Below are 14,760 nucleotides of genomic sequence, written 5' to 3'. Positions count from 1 at the left end.
CCAGGTTAATGTAAGGTTAAGATTTAAGAAGGTTTTTTTTATTTTTTTAAACATCTTTTATACAGAAATCTACAGAGACATGAAAGGTTTAAAGATCCAGACGTGACATCACATCTCAGGCTGGTAATTAAACTGACCTCAATGTGTGACTTCAATCGAAGGATAAATAAACAAGTTTGTGTGTGTGTGTGTGTGTGTGTGTGTGTGTGTGTGTGTGTGTGAAAATGTGGTATGACAGTTTAAAAGATGAGACGAGCCGAGACATTTTCAGGCTCTCTCTCGGATCTTCCTCTCAGACCAGCGTCGATATTTAATGGACTTTAAATATCACGTGTTTTGACCTGAACGTAAAACCTAAAGTGGCCTATTTACACGCATTGCTCAAATTCTCATCTCTGATTGGTCGAACACTTTTCCGTAACAACAGCTCGGGCAGTAGTCGCTAGTCAGAGTCGTGCCGCCGCGCTATTAGTCACAGTTAAAGTCAGCAGCGGCTCAAACCACTGGGAGGCGTTAAGGGGGGTTCGGGTCGGGAAGTTTTCCATCACAACTGCTGGAAAATTCTAGAAAAGAGGAATTCTGTGTTGAAGATATTAGCAATTCAACACGCGAAAGATTTTCCACACGAATATCTCGGTATTTAAACTTTATTAGAATATTACATTTGTAAATTGTTGTAAAATCGCAGAGGTTGAAATAAAACACTGAAAGTAAACAGTGAGCTAAAAGCACTTCAAGTTATGTTTTATTTCTTACGTTCTTAAATTTGTTTGATAATCTGAAACATGAAATTGTGACAAATGTGCAAAAAATTAACAAATCAGAAAGGGGGCCAACACTTTCACACCACCGTATACTGTATATACGCAACGTGTGTCTTCTATTCTATTTAATCGCCGCTGTGCCGTCACCATGGGAACAGCGAGACCGAAAACGGATCAAAGGAAAGACATAAATAACTCCGTCTCTTCACCCAACCTTCAACCTCGATCCCCCTGGATCCTCCCTTGAGTAACACAGCTCTCTCAAACTGCCCCGGGTTCATTAACAGTGTTTAAACGCAGGGCCGAATTCATCAGGGTGGCATCTTAGATCTTTACTCCTCCTTTTTTTTTTTAGCAAGTCCGGCACCAGAGTCACGTCTGCACCCTCAGTTACGCTCGAGAATTAAAAAGAATGCAAATTAGCTAAATAAATAAACAAATCAATAAATAAACAAATAAACAAACAACAATGTGGATCAAGCCTTCGCTCAGGTTCTTTACCTGGAAAAAATGTTATTAAATTTTTTTTTTAAAAAGTTTAATAAGTTTATTTTAAAACATGCCCCATGATGATTTAACGAAATTGGAAAAAAAAAACATTTAAAAACACCATAAAAAAAAAAAAATTACCAACTGAATATTTATCACCACAATATATTTATTTTGCAGTGAATTTTTTCGTTAAAATGAAAATAATCCAAAATTATAGTAATTATTTTGTTTGGTATTTTAAAACAATTCGTCAAATAATTTATTTTTAATTATTATTTAAATGCCATGAAATTATTTATTAATGAAATCCACATGACTAAAAGGAGTCGAAATTGCGACCATTATTTTGAAATAATGTTAAACGATTCAACTGAAAGAGATGAATTCACTCTCATATATGGAAAGATTAATAATAATAATAATAATAATAGTAATAATAATAATAATAATAATAATAATAATAATAGTAATAATAATAATAATAATAATAATAGTAATAATAATAATAATAATAGTAATAATAATAGTAATAATAATAACAACAACAACAACAACAACAATAATAATAATAATAATAATAATAATAATAATAATAATAAAAACTGGTTTACGCTGGTTTTTGTTCCAGTAAAACAGTTTAGGAATTATTTTCATATTTTACTTTCAGAAACACGTTTTTTTCCCCTGGACATATGGACAAATGCTAAAAATAATCTAAAAAGGTGCTGATAATTTAAAAAAGTTTTCAGAAATTTCAAATTACAAATATCTGTAGGGATTAAATTCTAAGACATTATAGTATGTATTATCATATTATTATAGCTCCTGTTCTCCATGTTGTGAATGAATCCTCTGCGATTAACAGCAAAATCCAGAACTTTACCATCGACCTGTTTTCTGATGAGCAGCTGAATGCAGGGGTTTTTTTTCTAATCACAGAAAAAGTCGCACATGCGCGTGTAGAAGACGCTAATCAAAGGCGCCCTGGTTGCAAGCGAACGGTGACATGATATCCCCTGGAGAAATCAGGGTCTGTAGGATGACGTCTGGAATGAGTGTGAGCTGTAATTATCTCCGAATTAGTCCCTGGAAGAAAAAAAGCACTTCCTTTTCGAATAGCTTTCATTTCAATTCACGCATGATTAGGGTTAAAGTGTTTGAATTCCTTTTTTTCTCTCAGCGCCGGTGTGGACGCGTACGCGTTATTATCTCCCAGCCTCAGCAGTAATTAAGGAGCGCTACTGAGAGCATTAACCATTAGGGAGTGATGAGTAATGCTGTTAAGGTCAAAATCACCACAAATTTTCAATTCAAGTAGCAAAAAATCATCCAAGACGATGGTTCACTTCTAACATCATTCATCACTTTATATTATTATAGTGTTAATCTGATAATGTTGAAAGACTGAGATATGCGTGTGGAAAACCTTTTGCGTGTCGAATTGCTAATATCTTCAACTTTCTTTTCTTTTCTTCACTTTTTTAGAATTTTCCAGCAGTTGCGATGGAAAACTTCACGACCCGAACCCCCCCCTTAACGCCCCCCAGTGGTTTGATCCGCCGCCGATGTTAACTGTGACTAATAGCGCGGCTATTAGCACGACTCTGAATAGCGACTGCTACCCTAGCTGTTGTTACGGAAAAGTGTTCAACCAATCACGTCTTAAATTGCAGATACCTTCATGTCAGAATTTCTCTTTTCTCTAATTTTCTAGCAGTCAAAAATCCCAAAAAAGTGAAAAAAAAAAAAAAACAAATGGAAACAGCATCCGATATCTTTCGGTATTATCGTGTTTTTTTGTTTAAGCTACACCTTAAAGGAAGATTAAATTTAAAGGAAATGAAAACTTTTTTTTAAATTTACCTTATTCAACAAAGAACACGTAGCTTTCAAGAAAACGTGACAACGAACGGATAAACGGCTCTTTGATAAATAACGTTCTTTAATAAATCGAAAATCAGATCAAAGACCAATGAGATCGGATCAGTTTTGTGAAGTAAAATGGTGGCAAATTGGAAAACGATCGGTTTTTACGGTGATAAGGCCACTTCCCTTCGTTGATTAATTTCCTGTATTATCGCCACCACTGCGTGTTTTATTCCTTTCGGTGTATTATCTTAATAACCTGTCGGTTTATACAGAAATAATCAATGGGAAACAATAATGCTTTATAATTTGATTTCCTTCCTATTTGTACTCATTTTAATAAGATAAACGAACATACATCCAATAAAAAAAAATTGATATCAAGTGATGCATCAAAATTACATTTCTTGGCTGAAAGTAAAATCTGAAAAATCAGACAGATTGGAAATTTCCAGAAAAAAGAGAAATAAATAAAATAAATGAATAAATAAAAGGAAAGCAAAATGACAATGGATCTGAAATGGAAAAAGCCTGACTTCTGTTGTGAATCTGAATCAGTTCTGTTGTGAATCTGAATCAGATATGTTATGAATCTGAATCAGTTCTGTTGTGAATCTGAATCAGTTCTGTTATGAATCTGAATCAGTTCTGTTATGAATCTGAATCAGTTCTGTTGTGAATCTGAATCAGTTCTGTTGTGAAGCTTAATTACTTCTGTTGTGAAGCTGAATCAGTTCTGTTGTGAATCTGAATCAGTTCTGTTTATCCTCCTCATTTCTAGACCTCCCCCTTGTCTTTATTACTGTTCATAATAAATTTAGCTCCTTCCAGCCACGCTAGAGCTTTTCCTGTATAGAAATAGAAAGTCAGGTGTGAAAATAACTTTAGTCTCTTGTTTGTTTGCTTTATGGTTGTCTATATTTAGTGTTGTTGTGTCTGATTCATCTGTTTGTTTAGACTGCTGTTCTAATTATAGCAGATCTTCCTGTCATCAGAGTTCTCTGTCACCTCTCCTACACGTCGGATGTTTTCCAGCTCGTCCGTTTTATGGGTACCATGTTTGGACTTGCCCTTGGCTGGAGTGGTCTGTCCTGCACTTTGGATAATAACCATGAACCGTTGATATGTCCTAATAAACGATTCCTCACTCCGTTATAGTGACCAAACGGTGCCTGGGGTTTTTACCAAATTCCAAAGCTTCAGCCAAAGCAAGCACAGATTTAGAAACTGAAAATAGACTTTTATAGGAAGACGAGAAGAAGTCAATAAACACCGCTGTCTTTTAACGCGGCCCTTTGGGAGTCGTGTCACCGGGTGTCGTCGCACATCCAACAAATTCTCTTTCCTTCTCAACCCAGAACAATGTGATGACTGAAGTCAGACTGGCACGACAGGCCAAAATGTCATTTCCCTCATTTCCAAGAGCCACTTGTCCCTGCATTTTCTGTGCTCCAATCAAACCATGCATCCATCTATCCATCAATTCATCCATCCATACATTCATTCATTCATTTTCTACCGCTTATCTGAACTACCCCGGGTCACGGGGAGCCTGTGCCTATATCAGGCGTCATCGGGCATCAAGGCAGGATACACCCTGGACGGAGTGCCAACCCATCACAGGGCACACACACACACTCTCATTCACTCACGCAATCACACACTACGGACAATTTTCCAGAGATGCCAATCAACCTACCATGCATGTCTTTGGACCGGGGGAGGAAACCGGAGTACCGGAGGAAACCCCCGAGGCACGGGGAGAACATGCAAACTCCACACACACAAGGTGGAGGTGGGAATCGAACCCCCAACCCTGGAGGTGTGAGGTGAACGTGCTAACCACTAAGCCACCGTGCCCCCTGTTCCATCCATACATACATCAGTTTATACATCAATCCATCCATCGATCTCTCAAGCCATCATCTGCCCATCCATCTGTCCATCCATCCATCCATCCGTCCATCAATTCATCCATCTGTCCCTCGATCCAAAATCCCCCCTCTATCCATCCATCTCTCCATCCATCCTTCCATTTAGTGACCTACATTCGAAACTCAAATCCTTTCACATGTTGAATTCTGTCTCAGTCACTTCACATCCATCAAAAAAATAATTCCTCCGTTATTCATAGATGCAATTTCCTTCTCAAACTGTTTATCAGATGAAAGAATAGAAGGCACATTTGCATTTTTAAGCATGAACCAAACTCAGACCGCTTTAAAGATTGCCATTAACGAGCTCTTATTTTCACTCACTCACTCATCTTCTACCGCTTATCCAAACTACCTCGGGTCACAGGGAGCCTGTGTCATCGGGCATCATGGACGGAGTGCCAACCCATCGCAGGGCACACACACACTCTCTCATTCACTCACGCAATCACACACTACGGACAATTTTCCAGAGATGCCAATCAACCTACCATGCATGTGTTTGGACCGGGGGAGGAAACCGGAGTACCCGGAGGAACCCCCGAGGCACGGGGAGAACATGCAAACTCCACACACACAAGGTGGAGGCGGGAATCGAACCCCCAACCCTGGAGGTGTGAGGTGAACGTGATAACCACTAAGCCACCGTGCCCCCCTCTCTTATTTTCAGTCCGTTGCATTTCCAGGGAATTTGAGGTGAGCACTTTGTCTACTTCAGCGGGGCAGTAGGGGAGGGAAGGTAAAGGGGTGAAGTATGTATTTATTAACAGCTCTTTCCTTGAATTTTAAGTGGGTGGCTGTAATAGCTGTGTCCACAAGCTCGGTTTGCTTTACGGACTAAAGTTCTATCTAGAAACCTGCTAACACGAACTGGTGTCGCTTTTACGCACTGAAAAGCAAATAAATTGTGGCATTCATTGTTCAAAAAAAGATGATTTCATTATTTATAGCAATAAAGGAAAACATCTATTTAAGCTCACAGTATTCACATTTCCAATTTATGGATTTCCAAAAACAACAAAAACAACAAAAAAAACAACGCAGCTGGTGGCGACTGCTATCTTTTTATTGTCTGTGCAGTGCGTGAAGATGCGATTTGAAAAATCTAATAAAAATTGATGGTCAATTTAAAAAAAAAAAAAAAACAACAATGGAGAATCATCAGCAATATTTTAAGGTGACAAAAATCCTGTATCTATCACGGTCCTTCAAAAGTGTCCGTTTTCAGCTCAGAAAACATCTCATTTATGTCTAGTTTGCTTTCTTTGTCACAGAAATTCAGCTGGAATCGAATCTGTACCCGAGTGCTTCGCTGTTCATGCTGCGAAAGACGAAATAAAGACATTTTCCAGGGAAAAGGAGCGCAGACTCAGCTGGAACAAGCCACACTTAACATTACTCATAAGCTCGGTAAAGCAAGCTGTTCAGATCTGACGCGGCACGGACGCCTTCTTCTCGCTAAGACGTTCGGCCTTCTTTGGTTTCCATGGTTATACACCTGAGGGGTTTGAGGAAATGGGACAATTGCCCCTGTTACTCAGGTTTAATTAATGCTAAAATGATCTGGTTCCAGTTACACGATCCCTGGGCTCCGAGTTAGCCAAGAACGTCAACCTTCAGTGATCATCGTTAACCCTTTATCTGGATATGGCTTTGATTCTTTATTCAATAATTAACAATATACAGTGTGTCTCACTTTAATACACCTTCTGGTCCCTTCAGAAAGATTAGCGCTGCTCATGAGAAATAATCATGCCTGAGTTCGAGTAGCTCCAGTTCAAGACTAATACAATGTTCGTTCATCTAGATATTTTTTTCCCCACAAAATCAGACCGACTGAACTTCCCCTAACACCGCACCACCAGGAATCCGATCCCGTCGCTCGCTCGGATTAGACTCCGCGAGAAAAACAGCCGAACAATCGCTTCATTATTCGTGTCAGGCTTGGCTGTAAACGGTTACGGCACAACGAACAAGTCAGATGATGGAAAGATGTTCGGATGCGTTTCGCTGCATGAGATTAACGTCAGGCCTACAGAATACTGACGAAGCCAGATTTCAGAAAAAGATTGCTCAGGTACCAAAAAGCTGTGTACCCTCAAGATTCATCACTTCTTAATTCATTCAATAAGATTGCATGGTTGTTTACTTTCAGGTTAAAAGAAGATACGGTTTTTAAGCCTAGAATTATAATTAGCTAAGCAGAGTCTAGTGCAGGGGTCGGCAACCTTAAACACTCACAGAGCCATTAGGACCCGTTTCCCACAGAAAAAAAACACAAGGAGCCACAAAACCCTTTTGACATCTAAAATGAAGATAACGTTTTTTACCTTTATGGAAAGTGTAGAAACAACTGTAGTGTGTTGCATTTATGACATCAATGAACTGCTACCGAGTAAACGAAATTTTATTTCTGCAAGCAAACAAAAATATTTTGAACAGTTTGAACTAACCTTAACAAAAAAAGACGCCGGGTTTAAGGTTACTTTCAAATAAAACGTTCGATGTCTAATTGAGTCCTCTTCGTATTCATGACATCAACATTTTAACTCGCCGGCTGCAGCGAACCAAAAACGCGTCTGCTTCTGTGTGTCGGATTTCGCAAGTCGGCGGTTATGATGCATGTTTTGAGCGACAAACAAATTAAACACGGTTTATTTTAATGTTAAAAGATCATCATAATCTTAGAATTTAGAATTTCATTTTTTAAAAAACTAACTAACTAAAATAAAATAAATTTAAATTAAATATTTATTTTCCAAATCTACAGGGAGCCGCAGCAGAGGGATGAAAGAGCCACTTGCGGCTGCGGAGCCGCGGGTTGCCGACCCCTGGTCTAAGGTAAATGATAGTTAGAAGAAATAAGGTAATTTATGTACTTACCGTGACGATTAGGCCTTTCTCCTGGAAGTACTTAACCAGTGGCACTGCGTTCTGTTTGAAGTTGGCGAGGCGTCGCTCTGTGGCTTTGGGGTTATCGTCCGGCCGTCCTTGCTGCTCTGCTCGTTTTTCCAAACGCTCCTTTAAATTCTGGTTAGAGCATGACAGGAACACCACCAGGTCTGGAGTACAAATCTGAAAAACAAGAAAATCTCATGTCGCTAAGATTAAATGGTTTGAGCTACACATCCATTCATTCATTCATTTTCTACCACTTATCTGAACTACCTCGGGTCACGGGGAGCCTGTGCCTATCTCAGGCGTCATCGGGCATCAAGGCAGGATACACCCTGAACGGAGTGCCAACCCATCGCAGGGCACACACACACACTCTCATTCACTCACACAATCACACACTACGGACAATTATTTACCAGAGATGCCAATCAACCTACCATGCATGTCTTTGGACCGCAGGAGGAAACCGGAGTACCCGGAGGAAACCCCCGAGGCACGGGGAGAACATGCAAACTCCACACACACAAGGTGGAGGCGGGAATCGAACCCCCAACCCTGGAGGTGTGAGGCGAACGTGCTAACCACTAAGCCACCGGCTACACATCGAAAAATCGGTAAAAAGACGTATCGGATCGTGGGGAATCACTGCACCAAATTTCATTCCAAACGGTTCTTGCCACATTCATGGCAGTGTGTTAAAAGGAATGTGAGGTTTTAATGGAGAAGTGTTAACACTGTGTAGTATAATTACCACTTGTGGGTGTGTTGTTCTGGGAAAATAATCAATAACCTGGTCCCCAAAGTGGAATTTTTTTTAATAATCATAAACCTATTTGGAACTGTTTATTCCTCACACACACACACCACAGCCAACAATTAGATTTAATGTAGTGAAACATCCCTGAAACATGTGAGTCCCTGTTCTCACATAAGTAGCTATAGCATTATGATTAAATTGCCCTGGAATGAACTGGATAATTACAGGCAAGTTCTTATCGTCCTTAGAAAGTGGTACCTCTGGTATGGAAACACTAATAAGGACAACCGTAAGGTTCTACGTTTCTTAAGAACGAGCTAACTAATGTAACCGGTAAACAGATTTCAATTGAACCGGGTTTCTGCAAGCATTTAAGAATATACCTGATGACACCAATACAACACCAATACTACACCAATACAACAAGAATACAACACTTGTCTGACTGTATATTTATAATCACACCCCCAGTGTCACCCATATGAGGATGAGGTTCCCCTTTGAGTCTGGTTCCTCTCAAGGTTTCTTCCTTTACCATCTAAGGGAGTTTTTCCTTGCCACTGCTGCCTGAGTCACCTCAGACTTGCTCACTGGGGATAAATACACATACACACATACACACATACATACACACACACACACTTACATACATACTTACATACATACACATACATCCATACATACATACACACATACATACATACACACACATGCATACTTACATACATACATACATACTTACATACATACATACACACACATACATACATACATACATACACACACACATACACACACACACACACACACATACATACACACTGTGAACTATATACATTTTGAATTTTTATTATATTAATTCTTTATACTGCCCCTTATGTTTATCTTCTGTTCTATGTTTATGTTCTGTAAAGCTGCTTTGAGACAATGTCCATTGTAAAAAGTGCTATACAAATAAACTTGAATTGAATTAAATGATCGTTGGCAGAATTAAAACAAACGATCACACATTTATGATGCTGACATGATCTAGGTTTCCATGTTTGCATATCTACATAATCAAATGCCACTGATACTAATAAGGGTTCGTTAATCTTTAAGCAAACGGTCACGACTATGTAGTCATACAGTATATTATGAAGTTTGGGGGGGGGGAATGCCATAGGGACCTTTGTTGTACTTTTTTATGCAATAAGCTGACACACACTTGGCTGACGCTCGGCTTTATCTTCCTCTCAGCTCCGGAGCCAAACATTAAACATTCCCAAATCAAACATTGACACAGCCGGGCTAATTTACGGTTACTCGGTCGCATCCGAGGGAATATCAAACACTCATTAATCTGTTTGTGAAATTGCAGCGCAAGGCTTCGGAAATGATTTCCTGTAGAGAGAAATAAAGGAAAAGGAGTGCAACGATGAGGTCAAATATAAAACGGAGGCACAGAATGACATTTCAAAGGGCACTTTTGCCAGTGCTCCTATACAGATAACACACACACACACACACACATAATGCCCTGGGCTGATACACATCTTCCTCTGCCCTCCATCCCACTTTCCACAGACATTTCCCTTGGGTACGTCCATATCTGTCCCCGTCCCCGCTGGCTCGCATCTGTCCATCTTGAAACCACCTCTATGGACTTCAGGTTCTAGCCTTTTTCAGGCACCAACACTCAATCTTGCTTGCTTTGATGCCGTTGCTGTAACATGGACTAATCTGGACTGGACAATTAGTGGAAAACCAAGACAAATATCCAGAACAAAGTATATTTGTTGGGGAAATTTGTGGGAAATAAAGATGAAGATAAGGAGATTTCCATTCGAGAAGGGATTCTTATCACCATAGCGACCGTAGCGAACCTGAAAAGCGCTAGACTCGTGTTATGTTCTTGTTCGTGAACATTTAATTGAACAAATGTGGAAAATACTTGAAGAAAACGCGAGACCCGTCTTAACACAGATTGGGAAAATAACAACACATTTCTGAAACACATGCTTCTCCTAAGGTTGCTATGGAAACGGAACCGGCATCTGGTTCAAACCGTGATCCAGCAAAATTACGCTTGCCTATTTATGTTTTTGTCTCGTCTTTTGTCGATCAAATGAGGTTTCCGATTCGAGAGGTTGTTCTCATCACCATAGCAACCATAGGATTGCAGAATGTTCTTGCTCGTGCGCGGTCGATCGGAGAAAATAAATAAATAAATACAAATATTCATAAAGAAAACTATAACAGCGTTCCGTTAATCGTCTTTAACATCCCATCTCTAGCATCAGACGACAGTAAGCGATTCTTATCACTATAGAAACCACGGCATTGGAAACCTATGAGAACAATAACAGTAGTCAAAATAATTATCTCGCCAATCAGAAGATTATGGTATTTGTTCTCGTCGCCATAGCGACAGCAGCAAACTTGAGAGGCGTTACATTCTTGCTCGCAAATAGTCAATTGGACAAAATGGAGAGGAACATCCAGAAAAGAAAAAAATAAAACGATTCTCTATGACGCATTTCCAGGGCTCCCGCCATGTTGCTATGGTGATGGAAACATCTCTAATTTCCGATCAGTGGACTCTGAAGCAGCAATATTAGTCTTGGTATTTTTTCCTCCAGTCTCTTTACTCTTACACCATCTTTCTAATAGTACAACCCTCGGACACGGGTCGTTCCCGTCGCCATAGCGACCAAACTTTCTGGAAATTTGTCTCTGTTTTGTACAATCTGGCTTAGCAACTGCCCAGTCATCAGACCCCTGGAGCGCAGGACTGCTTCCACCGGAGCAGTTAGATAACTAGGGAGAAAGGCAGGACAGAAGGCCAGTTTGCACTCTAACTACAGGGTTATTCCCATCAAAGATGGATGTAAACCCACGGATGGAGAATCTTCACCTCGACGTTCCTATCTTCTTATTTACTTCTTTGCACAATGATCTTTCGCATCTTTCATGTTTCCCTCTCTGAGGTGACAGCTGAAATAGAACATTTTTGTCTCTTTCCAATCACCTCCATCTATTTTTTTTCTGTTCTGTTTTTTTTTCTGTTCTGCGGGCGTCACTACGTCACGCCCGCACCCACCCCGTCCCCCCCGACATGCCTCCTAATCTGCTCTCAGAATTTCGCTTGAACACTTTCATGTCTTGGAGGCATTTTTTTTTAAGCGTCATCGTGACACAACATGTGGCTCATCTTCACAGCTATTCATTCAGCCCTCGCTGATGAAAGGCAAACTGACTCCACGTCGTCATGTCTAGATTTTCTTCTACGCTTAGACGCGTTAAAACATCAGTCTGATTGCCGCCTGCTGACATTTTCAAATAATATTTGGTTGACATTTGGATGGCGTGCGAGGGTGAATCTGTCATCGTCAGGTCTAAAGCCGGGGTTTGTTCCATTTTTGCTACTAATCCGCTCCCGACTCCAACTCCGACTCCTCCGCACTCCCTGGAAGTCCTTCTTAATTAAAGTAATTCGTTACATGTTATTAGCTCAGGATATTCCAGGGGGCCTCAGTGAGTGGAGTGGAACTAGAATTCATTGAGCCCATAAGTGCGTTCCGTCATCGAGGAATCAAAGCCAGTCTTCCACATGACAGGCGGAGATAATGTCCAATAACAGATCTAGTGTCTGGTGTCTTCTGATATATGTTACAACTTCCTCTTTCCACCACAACACACAGCGAGCCTGATGTTAACATGTGGGTTTGATAAATCCCAAACGCCCCTTTTTTTTCCATGGCTAGTTTCTTACAGCGTATGTGTGTGTGTGTGTGTGTGTGTGTGTGTGTATGTGTAGAGACAGATGTCTGGAATTAGCCTTGAGGGCATTGCTCAATCCTTTTAGAAGCCAGATAAACAGTCCTTATCTCCTTGCGTATGCCTTTGACGCTGAGATGACGAGTACGTTCAGCCAGAGGAAAGGTCCGGAGGCGGGGTCTGGAGGTTCTGGAGATGAATGCGTATGAAACGTTGTGCCTCATTCAGTGCCTCTTGTTAAAGGAGATTTGTGACAGCCGGTTGAAACAGTTTTTGCAAGGCAGCCATCAGAGATACGACGTCTCCTTTTATTGTTTTACTGAGAGCCATGTCGAGGGAACCAGACTTTTTGTAACTCGGGGTAAAAAAGGACAGATGTGATGTGATATGCAGTTGAGTGGTACAGTATGTGATCTTCCTGAGGGTGCACATGACCTCAATGAGAAAAGACCAGAGAGAGTACAATGGAGAGAAATAGACCTGCAATTCAATCACCAACCACCAAAACACTGAACTTGCAAACCAAAGATAGATCCTTAGTTCCAGGCATGGCTTTGTTTAGCACTCACCGTGTTCCACACATAACAGTTCCCTCAAAGCAGCTCTAATGGTAATCTTGATGAGCACAGACCAGGACTTTCAACAAAGCCCATTAAAGCACTTTTCGAACCCTAGCGGCCTTTGCTTTCCAACCTCGTAATCGACTTCAGTCGATTTGGCTCGCAGCTGTGAGAGAATCCATTAGCTGCTCCGATACTGACACGTTATGTTCTGCTCACAACACTTTCCCTGCAAGAAATTAGCACGCTGCTCTCCATTAACACGAACGCTTCACAAAGAAGGAGAAAAAGCAGCTCAGGCTCGCCGTCCCAAAAATTCCCTATACATGAGCGATCCTTGCTTATTTACGTTGATTAATTTCCTTCTTCACTACTGTGCTAATTAGAACTAAAGACATTGCGAGTCATACAGTATAGTGAGCATAGAATAGACTCTTGTGAAAACACACCCACCTGATCTTCGAAAGAAAGCGCCTGTGCCACATCCCGGGGAAAGCCGTCGATGACAATTCCGCTGGCATCCGGCAGCTTCATGATCTTCTGCTTGATCTCCGTGATGGTCGTCTCCTGCAGGAAGAAAGAAATCTGATTAAAGTGAACTTACACCGCTGGGTTATTCCAAGAGATCCTCATCGGCCACATTAATAGGAACGATTGTTTTATCAAAATCGGCATTTGCTGATACGTGGCAAGAACTTCAGTTAACATTCATATACTTTAACATACAACAAACTTTGACTGTGGCATAGTGCCTGGTGTTCAGAAGTCTGCTGAGATTCTTCACAGTCTCTACAGAATGCTGCCAAAAAAACATCTTGTATGCAAAGAATCTGAAGGACGTTGATGAGAGAGATCAGAGGAGAATGAGCAGACTGGTCTGAGCTGGCGGAAAGGATGTAGTAGCTCAGATCTTCACTCTACAACCATGGTGAAAAGAAAAGAGTCTCAAAATGCAGAAAACATGAGGTGGATGGCGGCAGATCACATCTGTCAGCCAAGAACAGGAAGTCAGGAGTGGAACTTCTGCTGTTTGATGCTTTTCTGCTCACCATGGTTGTAAAGAGTGATTATTTCATTCATTTTCTACCGCTTATCCGAACTACCTCGGGTCACGGGGAGCCTGTGCGTCATCGGGCATCAAGGCAGGATACACCCTGGACGGAGTGCCAACCCATCACAGGGCACACACACACTCTCATTCACTCACGCACTCACACACTATGGACAATTTTCCAGAGATGCCAATCAACCTACCATGCATGTCTTTGGACCGGGGGAGGAAACCGGAGTACCCGGAGGAAACCCCCGAGGCACGGGGAGAACATGCAAACTCCACACACACAAGGCGGAGGCGGGAATAGAACCCCCAACCCTGGAGGTGTGAGGCGAACGTGCTAACCACTAAGCCACCGTGCCCCCGAGTGATTATTAAAGTTTCTGAAATATTAAAAAAAAACATGAAATCTTGTAACGTCCAACATCCAAGTCACAAAGACCAGACGTTTTCTTCATTCTGTTGTTTGAGGTGAACATTACCTGAAGCTCTGGATGTGTATCTGCAGGAGTTTATATACTGTAATGCACTGCTGCCACGTCATCCAGTATCGACGTCATTAAACCTATTTCATGATTCAGAACTCTTTCCTTCTGGTGTATTGCTTCAGTCCACATTAGCAGTAATACATCATGGCTATGAGAGTTTTTGAAGGACATAGATTTAATTTACAAAA

The 14,760-nt window shown here is 40.9% G+C and overlaps 1 protein-coding gene across 1 annotated transcript in view; it reads right to left on the bottom strand.

Moving 5' to 3' along the window:
• The window catches only part of ak5 (adenylate kinase 5), a 31,667-nt gene that overhangs the window by 10,966 nt on the left and 5,941 nt on the right, over positions 1-14,760 (bottom strand). The window contains exons 5-6 of the mRNA XM_060873826.1: positions 13,484-13,597; positions 7,940-8,131 (exon numbers count right to left, since the gene is read on the bottom strand). Of these exons, the coding sequence (XP_060729809.1) occupies positions 7,940-8,131; positions 13,484-13,597 (306 nt within the window). The remainder of the gene's footprint in view (positions 1-7,939; positions 8,132-13,483; positions 13,598-14,760) is intronic.

The sequence above is a fragment of the Tachysurus vachellii genome, chromosome 7, assembly GCF_030014155.1.
Source record: "Tachysurus vachellii isolate PV-2020 chromosome 7, HZAU_Pvac_v1, whole genome shotgun sequence".
Lineage (NCBI taxonomy): Eukaryota > Metazoa > Chordata > Actinopteri > Siluriformes > Bagridae > Tachysurus > Tachysurus vachellii.
Note: the sequence above shows the minus strand (reverse complement) of the source record. Positions and strands in the feature narration are given on the sequence as shown.